Here is a 19,208-nt window from a genome sequence, read left to right as displayed (position 1 = left end):
GCTCAAACAGATCCCAGGAACAACATCAGACCTCTCAGTCCAGAAATGTGCAGTTCTAGGCACAGCCAAGATACTGCGCAGAACCCTCAAGCTCCCAGGCCTCTGGTAGAGGACCCGAGCTCAGAGGATGAAAGAGACCACCCACGGAGGGTGAGAGGGGAATTTTAATTTGTAACTCTGACCATAATAGATTAGAAAAAATCCACATCTAATTCAGTCTTGTGCATCTAATTGTTGTTGAAATCCTTAAAGTTGTTTCATTTTTGTATGAAGACTGAAGCCTGAGAAGAAGAATACATCAAAAACTACTAACAGCATATTTCTGCCAGTGATAAATGCGTATCGTTTTCTGACCAGAGCTGCAGATGTTTAAAGTGTGGCCAAATGCAGATTACCTATGGGATGTAAAGCAGACATTTGTGACAAAAAAAGATTTAAGACCAGCAGCAATAGTTGCACGGGATCAAAATAATTAACGGCATTTGCACAATGTGGAGCTTTTGTTCAACATTTATGAAAAATGAAATAAAATAAAAATATATAAAGGAGTTTTATTTTGTATTTTAGACAGCTCTTGTTATTTTGCTTTGAGTAATTGTGGATGAGAGGTTTATCACATCTTTGTATGAAAGAAAAAATAAGGATCACTCCTGTGCAGGCTTCCCAAAGTGGGCCCTTTAGCAGCTTGTTGTTTGATTCCAATGATTACATTCAAACACTTTGTAGCTGTTAATGTCTGTTTTTACAAGCAGCTTTCATATCAGCAGGAGGAAAATGTGCAAACCGAGATGAAACGAATAAAAATCCGACTGATAAAACACTGCCATGACCCGACTTTGAGTAAAAGGACCGAATCCAGTAACTCACTGACATCAGCTCACCATCCACAGTGACATCGCCGTTCCTCCTGATGTGCCGTCGATTTTATTTCTTTTCAGGCAGAGGGAAACACTAAGGTGAAGACATCATATAGACATCACGATCAATAGAAACCTGGATAGGAGCACGCATAGTTTTTTACTTCGCTTTTTCTGCTGTGATTTTTCTACAACTAAACTGGCACCCACACATCTCTGCCAAGCAAAGGTATCTTTGTTTATTATTTAGAAAATCTCTAGTAGGTATTCACAGTTGTGATGGCAAAAATACCCATATGAAGTCTAAAATTGCTGGTTTAGTCGTCTAGAACATGAATGCCAAAGTACTGGAGATTCACCGTCAACGTAGACTATCGGTAGTTTCAGATTCAGGGTAAAAACGTCTTGCAGCTTGTTGCCTCTGAGCACTAACACGCATAGTCACACATACAACCATTCATTTTTTTGAATATATATAGAGAGATAGATCTGCAGTAATATGGAACAGTGGGAATACCTCCAGGTAAATCTGATGGTATAACGTGAGACACATTTCACAAACTGTTAGTGTTGAAAGTGATTCTCCTCGGTCTATGGATGGACCTCTGAAGGCGTTTGCATGATATAAGATTTCTGTACAAGAAAACAGCACACATATAAACGTGGATATTGAAATAAAAAAATCCTCACGTTGATTGTGATGTTTAAAATGTTATTTCACTTTTTTTTCCCTTTTTTTTCATCTAGAAAGGGAGGCGAAATTCATTTTGGCAGGATGAGGCGGGAGAGCCGCCCGTAACGTGTCGTGTTCCTGCACTACACAGTAGTTTCATTCTTCCAGGGGCCGGTGCGTATATTCCCTGTGCTGTCTGAGGTGTACAGAAGTCCTTCATGCATGCCTCCCTTTAAAATCCCATTCTGACTGGGCGGGTTCTGGGGGCATGATTGTCTGCGTGGAGCATGTATCTCCAGATGGTGATGTGTTACCACGGGTTCCTCCTCGGCTACTTTGCTGCAGCCACACAGGAAGACGCCCGTGTCCCCCGATTCTGCCGGACACAGAGAAGGGAAAAGGTCTGCCTTGGAGCAGCAGATATGCCTGTGGCACGGGTTATGGCACGCCAGAGACTCATGCAGGGTGGCTGCAGTAGCGTGGCATGTGTGATGCCCGTCGTGGTGGCCTTCGTGGGCCAGGTGCGGACAGATGTGGGCGTGCCGCTCACGTGTGCTGTGGGGGCTGTCAGTGTGTGAGCTGTGCATGCTGCCTCCGTCGGCACTAGAGGGGATGTGGTAGGCGTACTCCCTGTCGCTCCCCGCCGTCCAGGCAGGCGCCCCGGCTTTGCGTCCAAACTGACGACTTTTAGTCCTGGTGCTGCTTTTGAGGCAGGGGTGCAGCTGGATCCCTGGTTCAGAGTGCAGCAGCACGTGAGTGGCCGTGGGCTCCTCCTCCATCAGCTGCTGGCTGTGCAGGGCGGCGCAGCACGGAGTCACCGGCGCCAGACACGTTACGTGATTCTGCGAGGACGGAAGAGCGGCGTGTTTACAGTGAGCCGCCCCGCTGTGGCTGCAGCTCAGCAGCGCTTTCGCCTGACACGGCGAGTCGTGGTGGCAGTGGCTGTGACCGTGGCCACCGTGCCCCGGGGTGTCTCCGTTCACGTTCACCTTGGGCCGCGCCTGAGCAGAGCCCTGCGCGCCGGAGCAGGCGTTGGCACGTCTTCCAGGACAGCAAGAGCACCAACAGTGCCAGACGTCGTCACGCTTGGCGCAGTGATGGATGAGGATGAAGAGGCCGAGGGTGACGGAGAAGGCACCGTAAAGGCAGCTGAAGATCATGTCTAGGAAGTGTCCCTGCGACACAGCCAACGCACCAAAGGTCCATGTGGCTAGGAAGAGGAACAGGGTGAAGGCCGCAGTTCGTAGCTGGGCTTTGAAGGAGTGCTCATTGGCCAGCAGTGCAGGGTTGATGGGGATGCCGGGGCAGCCGGCGGGGCAGCTGCTCCCACCAGACGGGGCCGCCAGCGCTCCGGGCTCGGCTCCCTGGTGACAGTGAGTCGGCACGTCGGCGGCGGCCAGCCTCTGATGCTCCTCTGTCAGCTGCTTGAGCTCGTACTTCTTCTCGGGATGTCGCCGGAGCTGAAGGAAGGTGCATAGGAAGTAGATGCACGTCACCAGCACGATGAAGGCCACGGGGCCAAAGAAGGCTCCCAGGCTGGGCTCCCATGCCATCCAGCAGCTGCAACACAAACCAGCCACGCTTAGTCATTGGATTTGCATTAGAAATTCATAACTTTCAAGGTCTTCACATCAAGAACTCACTATGGTGCCTGCTCCCCGCTCCCATAGTTGTCTATATTAACAGCTGCTGTGACGCCGCAGATGATGAGAGGCACTCCACCACTGACCAAATAAAATCTGTGATGTGGCAGAGGAAGACACAAAACCACACAGTGTCAGATAGGACAGAATTTATAAAACACGCTATTAATATAAAACTACATTTTTATATCATTTCAGTGAACTAAGATGTCTCAGAAATATCAATTAGCATGTTGTCTCTAATCCATACAAAAATTTGAATCCCAAGAAGACATCTGACTTGTTTCATCCATTCTTAGCTGGTTTTGATCATCGTCTAGTTGGAATCAACGCAGATGAAAGAAAATTTTAAAATCTTATTCATCTCTACAGGGCAATAATCCCAAATCAGAACTGGCCTTGGGACGGATAAAGCAGACTGAAGGAGGATTCCTGAACAGCCTTCCACATTCACCTTTATACTTTCACCTCAATGCCAGAAAACTAACAGGCTTTAAAAAATAAACCTACAAGAGGCACAGACAGTTATCCAGAGAAAATATGTACCAGAAGATTATCGATGACTGCAAAAAGAAAGAAGAGCCACAAAACAGACACATATACGCACCAAGACTTCTTAAAAACATTTTAAAAAGCTGGAACTGCTTCCAGAGTTCAGAATGACGCCGTGAGTGAAGTTCTTGGCTAACCTTGAAGTAAGACTGAGTTAAGTCAGTGTGAGAGTATTTCCACAGTTTGACTGACATAGAATGACACGTGGCATGAAAACCCGTTTCTGTTACTTTGTTTTTCCCAAACCTGCCAATCTAAAAACAAAAAAAAAAGAAATAAAAAAAAGAAAAGGATCATTTCTGTTTACCGTTGGAGCATGTCAGCATGTTTGTGATTACACGCTTGGGGCGCAATCACACCTACTATTTGTTTTCTTCACTGCAAACCAAAGTGCAAACTGTACTACATAAACAAATCTGCTTCCTGTCCGTCTGAACATGATGGAGCTGCAAGTCGTGGTTTTACGAGTTGCATATAGAACGTCCTTGATTTAAGCTCAAACACGTTTCCTTTTTCTACAAACACAGCAGGTTTTGTGGAAGATGAAGAAAGAAGCGAAACCCTACGAGGACATTTGTAGTCAGAGCAGCGATTCAAACTATCCGGTCAAAATATACTCCAGACGATGAGCACTTGACTTACAAATGGAGCCGTCTTTGAGACGTTTGTGGACCCAAGAGGCTCGTTCAACAACTTCAGGATGTGTTGTCAATAGAAACAAAGAAAATGTCATTGTATTGCATTAATACAGTCAAAGCACAATAAGCCCAGTGTGTCTGACATGACAGTTGTTAGAAAATGACACCTTTAATGCAAAGTTGCATTAAAAGTGTCATTATTTATCAAACTGAGTGGAGGTACATAAAAGTAAATGAATATACTTTTCAGCATGCAAGCTTATCTATTTAACAACTTTTTAAAATTCTTCAGAAGTTGAATTTAACAATTGTCAATTATAATTTTCAAATTTAATAAGAAGAAACACTTGAACTGTTTGTAATGAGTCTATGTAACGGTTCGTTGACACCAAATGCGCTGTGTGTGCGCCAGGCGCGTCCGGCTGCAGGACGGCAGGACAAGGGCGCGTTTCGCACATCTGGCGTTTGACGCATCAAGAACGTCCGGCCACCGACAACAACGACGCATCTGACGTGCCCTCGACGCGCCTCTGTGGATGTAAACCAGAGGCGCCTGATGCGCCAAACGCGAGGCGCAAAGCAACATGTCAGCTGTCTGCATTCAAAGTGCAAATACGTCGAACTCGAAGCGTCGGATGCATTTTTGATGCGTGTGACGCGCTTGGTGTGAACGCACCACAACAGCAACAATCTGAACTGAATTACTGAAAAAAACTGATGCTGAACTAGTTAGTTCTCTAAAATAGTAACTATTTATTTTGTGACAAGTTAAAGAAATAATAAAAGAAAAGCCTGGACCACAGAGGAGACATGAATAAAACTAAATAACTCGGCACAGAGCATCACAGGAAGTGAGACCCTATGATTTCATTACAGACACACAACTCACCCCTTCCTCTCTACTGTCCTCCTCCTCTTCCTCTGCACTGTCATCCACTTTCCAACATAACACTCTGCTATTTCCTCCTGCGTCCTGTTTAATCACAGCCTCCGCCACCCTACCCTAACCCTTCCACCGATCCATCTTCATCCCTAGTTTCCTCCCTTCTGCTTCTTTCTGCCGTCTCTCTCCTTCTCTAACAATCTTTCCTTCATCACTGAAGCCCAAAAATTCAATTACAATCAAGATGTTTGTCTGAGCTGGTCAGTGAGGGGTTGAGGGTGTCGGCATTAGCGGCCTGTCACTGTTTCTGAGTGGAGTGGCACCCCGGGGGACGCTCCTCCAACAGAAAGCCATTTACGCAGCCGTCAGGCAGATAAGCATACATGAGGGGAACGTGTGGACGTTACAGCGCCATGTGCTCTCAAACCCTTCTTGTCCAACGTCCCCTAAAGGAACGCCAGCTTGGAGCACGCGTGAAGCAGACGTGGCAGAAACATGCGACCGAGGCAGTCGGCTTGCTGCTTTGGTTTTGTCCATAAAGCTGCTGTGTGATTTTAAAAGTCTTGCCAGATACAGAAACTGTTTTGCATGAACATCTAAACACACACTGCTCTGCATTACATGCACACTTTCTTTTATTTTGGCAATTCCAGTAAAAAATAAAAAATAAATAAAAAAAAGCCTTTAAAAAGGAATTTTGCTTTTAACTGAGCTCAGAGGCAGCAATCATCTGATATAAATAGACCCTGAAGTGGCTTTTAGTCGCCATCTACACAGCGACTCCCCTCTCATCCTTGTTCCTCTGCCCATGCAGCGTCCTCTGCTTTGTGACGGGGTCTTGTCCTCTCTCTGGACCTCATCCAGGACTTACATAGAACAGCTGGGGACAAGTGACGGTCAAACCAGCACAGAACATTTCCTCGTGGATAAAACAGGACTCCATGTATTCAGGCTCTTTAAAGGTTTACACTAAATACTGAAGGGTTCTTTATACACATCAACCAATATGCAAAACTGGAACATTTTGAGCCTTATGGAGTTGAATCCAAATATCTACATTCACTGTTTAAAAAGACAAATAACCTTTTTATGTTTGGGTTAAGTGAACATGCCTGAAAATGTCATATTTATCTGATCAAATAATCCCTTTAATCTTTCTTTTAAGTTCTTTTCAATTTCTTTGGCTCACATTCAGAGTTTTGGGAAGACACATCAGGATCGCAGCGGACATGTGCTAAAGATTCTACTAATTTGTGGTTTTCCAGCCACTCAGATCCAATCCGTCCCTTTGGTATTTTTTGATCATTTCCTCAATTTGACAACTAATGACTCAGTTACTTTGTACTTTATGAAACATATTATCTACCAGAAACTGTTTTTGCACTAAACTCCAATGAATCATATCTGCCATCACAAAGTGTCTCTTGGTTTGGTCAGATGTCCTCATTTCCAAAGATCCAACTGGGCCAAATGGAGAACCAGCAATAAGAAAAGTCAAAAAAAAGATTATTTAAAAACTAATATGCAAATAAATAAAATTATATGTGACATTTTCATTATTTTTATGGATTCTTATCTCCATAATTGATGAAAAAACCTCAACAAAACCATGAAAAACCCACAGAGGAATCAGACGGATTGCTCATAGATGGAGGATGACAGAAAGAAAATGCATTAAAAATTGATGAAGGGGTAAAACTGATGCAGAATCCTAAAACTCAGTTATTCTCACCCAAAACTAAATTTGCATGAGACTTAGATATGAAACCAAAATAATATCTCAGTTTTGCAAAATGTCCATATTGTCACGTCAACAAAACAAAATATTTTTGGTAAAACTGACAGAACGAAAATGCATCCAGCTCCTTCTGGTCCAAACTAGGATCGTTTCCATCAGAACAACCAAAACTGTCTAGATGTATTCCCCATTACAAAGCTGAAACTGGCAAATAAATAATGAGTTTGAAAAGCTCTTCACAGGAAAAGTTAGATTTTTGTTTGTCTGAATTGAACATTGTCAGGTTGAGGTACCAAGCAGGACGACTCTGAGGTCCTGAGGAGTCTAGAAGTTTTATATCTCTACAAACTATTTTCTGTAGGAATTATTGAGAATCCTGATCCATCAAGATTGCAGACCACACGCTTTTTAAATATCTCCTTTTATAAACTGGAACGGTGACTAATGTGATCAAATGAATTTTCCAGTCTTGCTTTGAACTCTTCTGTCATTATTTCTGAGCTGCAGCTGATTATTTTTTTAAATTTATTTACACATGATAGACACACCTTTGTGATAGTCTAACCTCCTGAAAATAAAAGCATTCATAGTTTTTTTTTAATCCAAATTTAAGCACAATTATGAATAAACTTTATGTGTATTTATTTAATTTCCCCTAAGGTTTCTGACATGCTCTGTCACTGATTCTGAGTCTCCATCTCTGATTTTGCATTTTGGGGACCAAAACTAATGACTTTTGTGTCTCTTCTTTAACTTTGAGGACATTTTAACTCATTAGTTATGTAGAAACAGAAATATAAAGTTGTGTGCACACGATAAGACACATTGTAGCAGCTGATGATCTAAGCTGTGGAGCTCATGCAGATATTGAGCAAAATATTTGCCAGGAAGTTTTGTTCAAATTCATGTTTGCCGAATGACACATTAAAGGTCCCTGTTTGAAAAACAAAGTGACTAAACACATAATTTTCTAAGAAAATAAGAACAATACCAACTTCCTTTACAATATATTCTAAAGAACTATTAAGTCAGCTTTTGTAAAGGCGTTGAGCCACTTTCTTCTGCTGTAGCTTAAAAGTAGCTTTTGATATTTACGTCCAGTGCAAATCTATTGTTATATATTCACACAGTAACATGATAAATTTCTCTGTTTACTCTTATAATTACTGACAACTAGAAATAGAAGAACTTTGGGGCATTTAACTGATGGTGGATGTTAATACAGGAAGAAGAAGAAGAAGAAATCCTCGTCTTAATGAGGAATGACACACACAGCCGACTACATGCCAGTCAGCTGATTCATTAACAAAAGTATTTAAACACAGAGTGGCCTACTTCTGATAACAGTCACTGTGATTGTGGGCTGAATATGTGATCAAAGGCTGTCAGGCAGGGAGAACAGGAAAAGAGGTGGATGAGGAGGGATGAGGTGGTTGTTAGGAGAGGAGTGAGAAATAGATTTGTCTCCAGCTGTTAAGTCTCATTGCATGAGTCGGTCTGACGGCGAGCATTACAGTCAATCACTGAGGATCAGCTAGCCTGCTGCAGCACACAATCCCTCCGCCTGCCCCCAGACAAACGGCCTCTCTTTGCAAGCGGAGGAGGATGGGGGAGCCTCTGGAACGTTCGCCATTAAAACCCTCGTTCACGCAGGCGTCTGGGAATTTATTTAGCAAGAAACACAACGCTTATAGGTCAGCGGGTAACTAGATTTTGAGACTTTTCAGGAATAGATCCCTGAGCGGATTCGGGGTTTGATCATTTCTTTGTGTATATTTTTATAGGTACTAGTGTTTGTGGTAAAAACCTACACACAGACAACTGGGCTGAAGTTGGTGCCGTTGTATGACGTTCAGCACTGTCTGGACTTCGGGGCACATATGTTTGAACCTAAAGTCAAAATAACTGAGAAAGTTTTACTAGTGCAAATCTGGAGTTCAAAAGTTCACCACTTTCCCAGCACAAAGTACATCAGGTCTCCTGATCTCCATCTTCTCCTTTTATCTTTAATTTCAAATGATGCTGCAGAGGTTTGAGGTTCAAACTTTTCCCTGCTTTACCAGTAACTGAATTCACTCTGAATGCTACGTTTCACGTAAAGGTGCCCTGATGTACGGCTGCCAGTACTTCGCTGAGTTTTATAAACCGCAGGATTTATTAGCATTCAATTGTTTTTAAAGTTGTCAGTATGTCAACTATCAGTGGTTGAAACCTGGACTTTATGGTTTAAGCCTAAAACAGTTTTTTGAATGCTAACCTGAAGCTAATCTGCTCTTTGTTTGTCTGGTTGAGTCATGGTCCATTTTGTCGGATTAATGAAATTTGGTTAAATTCTGCTTCTGCTAGATGTCATGCGTCCTTTAAATGTTTTTGTGAGCTAAGGATATATCATTTAACACCAGCATGTGTGCTGCGGATAGATCAGAGTTAACATAAAACCTTTGCAGTGCAACTGTTTCACATCACATTGATTGTGTATGAACTGAGCATAAGAGTATTTGTTCTAGAAAACTGACATCTAAAAATATTAGAAGTGACTTAAGAGTAGGAACAGTTTCACAAAACAATGTTGACATTTAAGTGCAGGAATTAGTCTCTCATTTTCTAAATATCATCCGTACTTTGTGAGTCATTTGTTGGCAACGAGGAACGAGGGTGGAACGTTCCTGAAAAAACTTAAGAAGCCTTTAGACTCAAACACAGCCTCTAAGTTGCTTCTCTTCTTGTTTTATTATTCCTTTAATATTCTTGTTTTTTGCGTACTTTGTTATTTTGTTCTGTTATGATATTATAATCTTTCTCATTCTTACTCCTGTCAGAAACTGTGTTGCTCATAAAGGCTAAAAAGTTAGAAAACAATGTGGGAGCAGCTTGAGAATAAAATGTTTGCCTTTTTGGTAATTTGGAAGTTTTTTTATTTTATTTTTTTGAACAGAAAACTAAACTGTTAAGTGAGATAAGCTAAATCTTTTTATGAATCCTGCTCTAGTTTTTAACCAATACTTTAACTGAGTCATATTTGCCAATTATTTGTTACTGAGTTTGTAATTTTTCTTTTCCTCTCTGGTAAATGAGATCTTTGATTTTAAAGCAACAACCTGTTGGGATCAAATCCTGATAGAAACTTTACTTCAAAATTTTTTTATTGCTTTGGTTTTTTTTTTTTAGACGTGAAAATCCACCATTAATCTATTTTCTTTACATGCCAAATCTTCGCTTATTTCTATTGGTGGGTTACACCTTTGATATTTTTCCAGTCTGTCCCAGAACAGACACTCAAACACACAAACATGCAAACTCTACCCAATCACAGACTTTAACCCTGGTCCTTGTTGCTGTGAGTCACTGGAATACTCTTGAAGTTCAAAGGTCAGTAAAGGCTGAATACAATTTACTAAACTAATTCAGATATGGCACAGTACAGAACATATGCAGTGTTTTCCCCCAGTTTGCATCTGTTTATCTACCTTTGATCGTTTAAATGAAACTGTTGTAGATTTGCATCAGAGTTCACAGAACAGCTTCTCACTGCAGAAGGACCTCTGGATGGGTCTAACAGCTAATCCTCTTAAATGTTTGTCAAATCTTTGTAAAGAACAAATCGCAAGCTTGCAACTACAATGCATTATTTTGCAGGAAAAAAAAAACAACTAACCCATAGTAATAGTTTTAAGTATTCCAAGATTATGCCAGGATAGGCAGAGAATTGTGGGATTGAATCCTCCAATAAGTTCTTATAGTAGTGAGAGAAAGAAGCTGCTCCGTCAGGCTTTTTAATTAAAATGCTTCAGTTAAACTTAATAAACTTCACAGGAAGCCAGAGAATGTAACAAAGCTGCCCAATACCCAGCAAAAAGCTTTATTGATCAGTGCTTAGTGGCATTTAAGGGAGGTTTAGTTTATCTTTATGCTGTAATCTGAAGGCTGAGTGTTACATAAGCTGCAGTTTGTCTCGAATGTCAGCTCTACAAACAGTTTCTGTAACTGATTAAAAATGATCACTAAAAAAACTCCAAAATGAGACCAGAGTGGTACGCAGAGGAAAATCTGACAGCTATGTCGAGTTACAACAGTCTTCACAAGCTGCATGTGTCTCTGCAGATAAACTGTTCAATAACTCGTCCTATTAAAACCATCGCTGCCCTCGAAACAAAACAAAAGATGGGAAACACAGGAGAAAGACAAGGAGAGCAAATAAAGAAACCCAAAAACCAAAATCAGTGGCCATGCACAGTCATATACAAAAGAAGGAAAGGGAAACTGTTGAATACATCTAATTTTATAAACAAATGTTTCCATATTCCATCTGCAAGAAGAAATACGATCAGGGCGCGCATAAGAGATGCCAGTTGTTAAAATCTTTTTAAAAATAAAAGATGAAACCAGCCTAATTTAAACTTCTGACATCAAAGATCTGGCATCCTCGCCTATGAGCCATCATCACCTGTCATGTTGAGAGAGCTTTCCGAGACATCCAGATAAAACACCTGCAGATAAAATTAGATAAAAGGTGGACTCCTGTGTGCCTGGCCAAGGATTTAAAAATACCTCAAATTAATAAATTATTCCACAGAAAATAAAACTACCTGTGAATTTGAGACGATCAGCAATTTATTTCATGAAAAAAATAAGAAGGGTCATACGACTCATACAAGGTTTTGTGTGTTTTAGATCATCAGACTAATTTTTCATCTGGCAAAGACAATATAAATAAAGTTAAATGCAGTTTTAAAATGATGTCATTTCTTTAACTGCATTTTTTCGAAAGCTGTCTTCAGGACCTGTAGGACTGAGCGGATCATCATGGCTGACCTTCCCTTCACCCAGAGCAGCTCAGAAATCACAGGTCGACGTTTTGGACAAACAGGAAACAAAACAAACAAAAAAAACCTCTGACAATATCCCAAAGTAACTGATCAATTACGCCTCCAATGAATGAGTTTTAGAAAAACATGAAATTTAGTTTTTCTTTGTCTCTGTGAAGATTTTATCTGTGAAAAGTGCAAAAACTATTTACGAACTTATTTAATTTAAAATATTAAACAAGTCAGTATTATATGGTAAATTATTTCTGGAAGATTTAACCTTTCTAGCTGAGGTGAAGTTTGTGTTTTCACTAATCTTCGCCGGCATCACCACTGCCGATGGCACCGACGCAAACAGGATTAAATGCTTACTTCTTTAAATACATCAAACGTTTCTCCAACCACAAATTATTGTTTCATCTGACATTTCAAGGACAATGTTAGTATGATCTTAGTGATGTAAAATGTGTACAAAAGTTCAAATGAAAGCAAATGTATACCAGACAACCTTAGTTTTTCAGAATTCAGTATATCTTTACCAGATGCAGCTTTGTCAGTACAACCATGTTGTTGAGATGGAAATGATGAATTCTCATATCTATGGTCTATGTTGGTAATATACCTATAGCAAAAACACTAATTATGTTTTTTTATCTACTTATTAGTTTATCACAAGTCTCATTAGCATTAGGAAAACCTGTAATGATTATGTTGCATTGCTGAAAAGAAGTGGAGGCAGAAACAGTTTGTCATCATATTGCAGGAGAGGGCAGGTTGGGTAGGCGGTGCTGCAGGCTGCAGCATCGGCCTTGGGATGGACACAGACCAGGAATCAGGCCACCTACATATAAAAACGACCCCTGAACACAGCGGGTCATCCTCACCCTCCACTGGCATGCAGTCACAACGAGGTGACTCTCCAAGTAAAATGGTGCAGAAAATGACCAACAATTCACAGGCGTTACCAGACAAACTGCTACAAGTGCCTGAACCAACACCCGTCTCCTAACCCTACCCCAGTATGCAAGGCTAACATCAAGCCCAGTGGGAACACATCCATCTTGGATCAAATAAAGATTACACATTGCCCTGGGGTTTGAGTGTGTTCATGACCAGCTGTTGGTTGCCTCTACCACGTTGTCTGCTGGAAATAGGCAGCGTCCGACCATTTTTAACAGAGTTAAATACTCACAAGCAAAAATAATGGATGTCTTCTATCTGTGTTTCAACTGATTTGAATGATTTGTTCACCAATGCTTGTACAAAAAAAAAGAAACTTGGAACAGGAATTGCCTGGAAACACCTTGAAGACCCTAAAGTCTAAGATGAAATAGGAAAGTTGTGCACTGACCCAGAGTTTGACCTTCAAAGAACTACACAGCACAAGCAGCAAAAACTGGAAGAAAGATGAAAACGAATGCACGCACAGATCGACATGACGGTTTAAGTCCTTTTCACCTCATACAAGTCAAGGCTAAGGAGGACATCAGTGCTTACCTCAACAGGGGCTGTTTAGGGGGTGGAGGTGGGTCACCGTCTTGACTCTGTGGAGACTTCTTGGTCACCTGCTTATAAATGTTCCTGGCTGTCACCCCGAGCCACAGCATCGTCGACAGAGACGAGTAGTGCAGCACGAACCCGACCTGAGGGGGTGGCAGAGGGTGCATCAAATTATTTCTTTGACTTCTCCGAACTTAAGCGCCGCCTTACAAGCACGTTCCTGGGGAAAAATGTCAGATGAGACAACGTTCGTTTAGCTCAAAGAAAATATGTTCAAGACGATCTCACACACCTCACTGTGAAACATTATCAATGTCAGACCAAGGGTAACTCTGACGACGCTTCCCTGCAAGACCAGAATGCTTCATTAAAGCACAGCAGTGCAAGAATAGGAAAACAGGCTTAAAAGTCAGATTGAACCATCAAGGTTGTTTGGGAGAGGAGAATCGTAGTGAGGCGACACTGGAGGATACGGAGCAGTTTCTTATCAGTTCAGCTAAACGACACGAGGTGTGCACACTGAATAACAAGTCTGAATATAAATTATGATCACGTTGAACACCAGCACTGAGTGACTGCGCTTTTGCACGCAATGTACACATCTCCTTTCCTGCTCACTTTAATATTCATGAAATATGTTTGGATGGTGGAACTGATCTAACTTTGTTTAAAGGCTTTGCCAGCTTACAGAAACAGAACCCAGATAGGGATGTGGCAAAGAGGAGATGAGCGTTTGGAGAATGGAGCGAGAAAATTAAAATGCTCTAAGCCTTTTCCACCGCCCAGTCAGTCTGTTCATGATGAACTGCCAACCTGAGACACCCAATCAAATGGCTTCTCTCCAACATGATAGGCCTGGGAACTGAAGCTAGCATGCAGCGGACCGGACACTAATTGGAAGTGTCCGTGAGCTGTTTATAGAGAGCAAAGAGCGGGTGGGAAGTCAATCACTGCTTTGGAGTCTGCACACTTCAGAGGTTCATTAGAGCCAAGAACAGACAGGAGGAGATGCTTTTTTAATATGATTACAAGAGGACAGGAAAAGATTTCAAATGATCGGAATCTGACTGATTAATCGCCTAAAGATGTTTTACAAAGTGAAACAAATAAAGGCTAACCCCTACTGTGGAGCAACAGTTGACTTCAATCAAAAAAAAGGAACATAAGATAGATCATGAAGGTCAAACATTTTGGATTCTTGATCATTTATTTTGCCGTTGTGGGAAAAATAATGGTTTGAATGGTACGATTATATGACATGATTGGGATCATATTTATATTAGAACAGCTAAATATGTCCAGGTGTCAACATATGATGAGAAGAGACAAGGACTGAGTTTTCTGACTGTTAAAAGCTACGTTATGCAAGGAAACCCGACAAATTCTGCCAAGACACAAGGCAACATATCGGACCAGCATTATGGCTGAAGCTGTTGATGGCTACAAAAAGTCTGACGCCAAGATACAACTTGCTCAGAGAAATGTGTAACGTTATGTGGACATATTTTAGCCTGAATGCATACCTTGGACATTGTCTAGAAAATCCACAGTAAGAAATGTCCACCCAAATCTGTTCGATTTAATCTAAGTTGGATGTTGCAAAACCATCAATTAAAAGAAACAAAGTTAAAAAACTAATCCGAAATCCATGCCTGAGATGAGATCTTTTTGATTTACTGGGTTATTTCTATGTTGGATAAACATGTATTAAATTAATACAACATTTCTGTATAAACTAGTACCTTTCATGTATTTCTTTGATATAGAGTTTCAAGTTCTGTGTTGTCTTTATATGTAATCTTTATATTTTCTATTGCATGACGTTGACTGACTGGTGTGATTTTTGTCCCTCCGCATCCTTTTGCAGAGCTGCAATGTCCCCAAAGCTGAAAAGAACAGCAATTTAGGTCATCAAGGCTCTGATGGAGCAGAAAGTAATCTGAAAGTTATAGCTTGACAGCTAGCTGCATGAAAAAAAAACAAAAAACAACAAAATAAACTCCTGTTGTGATTCAGACACAACGAGCCCCTCTCAAATCAGACAGCCGAGCAACGAATTGGAAACATAACAGAAACAAAAGTCCAGCATCAGAGACAAATGACTTATGGGCATCAGTGTCTCCTAGAAAAGCACACTGGTCGTGTGTTTATCTGCTTTTCCCCATTTCCTGCACACAAGCCGTCCTGTACTGCTGTAGGTGTGCAGAAACAAAACATAGGTTAAAGTAGTAACTGGTGTGACAAGAAACTGAGCTCAGTGAAGAAGTCTCCTTTCTTTCAATATCAAAAACACAATATATAATCTGTTATGGGCCTGTGAAAACACACTGTGTGTGCATCAGGCAACTAGCTGTTGGATCATATCATTGTTTTTATGTATGCTTCCAATTCCAGCACATAAAAATTAAATGTCTATTGGATTTGCGTATACGGGATGATGGCCTACAGAGATCAATGCCCCACATCCAGGTGTACGTCATTATTAGGTCACTTCTCTTCCTCAGGCCAAATCGACTGAAAAATTGTTTTAACAGCTTCAGAGGGGAAAACAATTCTTTCAAATGGATGCCAGGCTCTAAGGTTGTATGAAAAAATATAAAAAATACAAGATAACTAACAAAAATGTGAAAAGAATCAAACGTGAAGCTACTTGAAATCTCCCAGTCATGTTCCAGAAATACGTGATTACAGAAAAATCCAAGATAAGGAAGACTGAGATGTTCAAATGTTAAGATTAGAACAACAAAAATATCTGTACTAAACCAAATTTGGCCAAACAAAGATGAAGACTATGATGTGAATCTGTGACAGCAAAAGCTGAATAGAAACTGAAAACAAAATGTTTTGCTTTGCACATTTTTGCAAAACTTGTTTATATAATTTCAAGAAATTCTCATTTCTTTATCGTTTATTTATCAATATTTAATAATGAACAAATACAATTGAACTAAATATTATTCTCTCTCCTGTTTAAACTTTATCATACAACAACGATATGAATAAATGTTAATAATCTGAATTCATCATCACGTGAACTTGATGCCAGCCTGCATCCTGCCTTGTTTGTTGGGGTAATAAGCAAGCTGAGAGCAGCAGACCCAGGAGAAAGAGTGTGCCTTCCTTCTGCGCTCATCTTAAGTGTATATTTAGAAGTAGTCTACATTTGACCTCCTGCAAACATCATCTATCAGCAGACCATCAGGTCTCAGAGGACGAGTCCTGGGTCCTTTGACGCTCCTCCTCTTCAGCTCACCGACAGTTTTCTATTAGACTCAAGTTCAGGGCCTGGAGTGGCCATGGAAGTACATTGAATTCGTTTCTCATTAACAATTTATCTTATTTAACCATATATTTTGGATTATTGAAGGAACCACTTGACGATGTCCTATTTTCAGATTTCTGCTAGCTGCCAACAGATGTTTCCTAAATTCTCCTGGTATTTCAGTTCTGCAGGAATGTTTTTTTTTATCTCGTTTTTTTTCCTAAGCAGCAATTTGGCATCTAAAGTGTCTAATGTAAAGTGGATGCCAATCTTTTTGCGACATGGTTTAACATCATCAGGTGTAAAAAAGAGGAAGAAAATGGAAAAAAATATAAACTTGCACCATTCTTGCTGTACAGAAATCCTCCTGAGGGCCACAAACAGCAACCGTACTTTGAAAATCCCTGGTTTAATGTTGTCTAACGGTGAACATTAAAGATCTTTTTCTCTCCCTGCCACCCTCCTCATTGTGTGTCGTAACAAAATCAACATGGATCTTAGTCCTGCCTGGTTCAAGTCACTCCCAATTGCTATGAACTCTGGAAAACATGCGGGCATGTTCAGGCAGTTCACGACTTTCTTACCATTTTCCACTGAAAAGAATAAACAAAAAATGTCATTAAACTAAATTTTCAATAAGCCTTGGTTTGTGCCCCGATATCCTCAAATGAAACAACATAAAACAAAATAAACTCATAAATAGGATTTTGCTAATTAATCTTGACTTAATTAAAAAAAAAATGTGGTGATAAATAATAAAATGGGTTATTTGCCAGGGCAACGGCTGGGCTGTGAAACAAACCAAGGGTGAAAGAAACCATTACATTTTTCTGTCACTAGTGTCAGTCCACAGACTGTATGTCTGACATGCCAAGACACTGTGGCTGTTCAAGCTGTTCTACAACTTGTCATCATCAGAAAAGTAATAAAAAAAAGCTCTGGATGAGTCTTTGAGCAAAGCAACGCTTGGTGCTGTTGTTGCTTTACAATAGCAAAGGTTTCTTTCTCTTCTCTATAATACGACAAAACTATTTCCTTAGTAAAAATCCACCTAATTTCACAGAGATAAACTAATGAGGAAATCCTCTCTGTGTGTCTTCTTAACACTGACAGCTCAATGCAGAGTCACATCTAGGTCACACCCTGAGCTAAGTTTCGTTCTTAATTAATGTTTGATGCTCTACCAACAGTCTCAGTCACTGAGCAATCACCTGAAACGTGCTGTCCAAATGCAGATGTTCTGATGTGAGGAAAAGGTATAGGAGGAGGGAGAGGAAGGATACGCTGCTCTGCTGCTAAAAACAGCCACCGAGGTGATGCAGTGTGACAGCTGGGGTGGCGTTCAAGTCGATATTAAAGCAGGCGCTCTTTGAAGGAAAGACAGAAACTGAGATTAGAGATAACTTTGAGGCCTCAAAGACACGAGATCCTCCAGAGAAACCGTGCAACAGTTCAAGACAGGGGAAACAGGCACATAAAGGACAGGTGGATGTCAAAGTGTACGCCTGAAATTTAGCAACAACTCCTAAAAAATGTTCTTTGGAGGGAGAGCAAGCACTTATTTTCAATCCTGAACATGTGCACACATGCTGGATGGTGGGTGACACTGCAGGCACTGCTTGGAGGTGTACAGGTGGCTGACAGTGTGTGTGTGTGTGTGTGTGTGTCATGTGATCTTACGTCTCCTATAGTAGTCCTGCAATTATGCCAAATTGTGTCCTGGCAAATGTTATGGGCGTCTGCCCAAAATCTGCCCAGAGTTATCCTGTTAGCACTGATTGAATCCAGGAATGGCATAAAAAATATGTTCAGTAGCCCTGAGACAAAGAGACAAATAAAACCAAACCATAAAAGGTTCCCGAGCAGAAATGGGGCCAATTATGTTAACAGACTGAACATGAAGCATGATACTGGAGCTTTACACACACTGACCGTCAAACCAACAGCTGAAATTCCCTTTAAGTAACATGTCAGGACAGCAAACTTTGCAGTAATTCACCTTTTCTCACATAGAAACTGCTATGTGAAGATATACGGGAATGACACTACATCAACTCAAGGTGGCGTACTGAACACTGTGTCGTACTTAATTTCACATAACTTCCACAACATGACATGTTCAGTTCATTTCAGTTCAATTCAAATAAACTTTATTGACATCAAAGGGAATTTAAATGTCCAAACTCATATCTTCCAAATAAATCAATCAATCAAATTTTATTTGTATAGCACATTTCAGCAGCAAGGCATTTCAAAGTGCTTCACATAATTAAAATAAAAGCAGCATAGAAAAAGAAACAGTGAGAAAGAGAAACATTTGGAAAAAGATTTTTAAAAACAGGACATTTTAAGGGGGGGCTTTACATAGACAGTGTGAAAGAAAAAAAGAAGTTAAAAACTATACAAAAAGTAAAGATAAAAACATGATAAAAAACAAAGATAACAGTATTAACAAGCTTCATATCTACATGAGGATTTACCCTTATGGGGTCTCCTCGAACAGAGAGGGGCTCTAGGAACACCTCTTCTTCCCAGAGTACAGATTTTTAGTCAAAACGCAGTTTAACAAGGATACTCAAACCTCTAAAATAGCCATTTTAGAAAGAGAAATAAAAAGAATTTAAATAGATAAAAAAAGATAAAAACATTAAAAACAT

General features: G+C 40.5%; 1 protein-coding gene across 1 annotated transcript in view; it reads right to left on the bottom strand.

Moving 5' to 3' along the window:
- Nucleotides 1–538: 538 nt before the first annotated feature.
- Nucleotides 539–19,208, bottom strand: part of adgra1b (adhesion G protein-coupled receptor A1b) — a 199,401-nt gene continuing 180,731 nt past the window's right edge. Inside the window, exons 17-19 of the mRNA XM_007566798.2 lie at nt 13,287–13,432; nt 3,174–3,269; nt 539–3,090 (exon numbers count right to left, since the gene is read on the bottom strand). Of these exons, the coding sequence (XP_007566860.1) occupies nt 1,674–3,090; nt 3,174–3,269; nt 13,287–13,432 (1,659 nt within the window). The 3' untranslated portion in view covers nt 539–1,673. The remainder of the gene's footprint in view (nt 3,091–3,173; nt 3,270–13,286; nt 13,433–19,208) is intronic.

Source organism: Poecilia formosa, unplaced genomic scaffold (genome assembly GCF_000485575.1).
Source record: "Poecilia formosa unplaced genomic scaffold, Poecilia_formosa-5.1.2 Scaffold199, whole genome shotgun sequence".
NCBI lineage: Eukaryota > Metazoa > Chordata > Actinopteri > Cyprinodontiformes > Poeciliidae > Poecilia > Poecilia formosa.
This window is presented reverse-complemented; position numbering and strand designations above follow the sequence as displayed.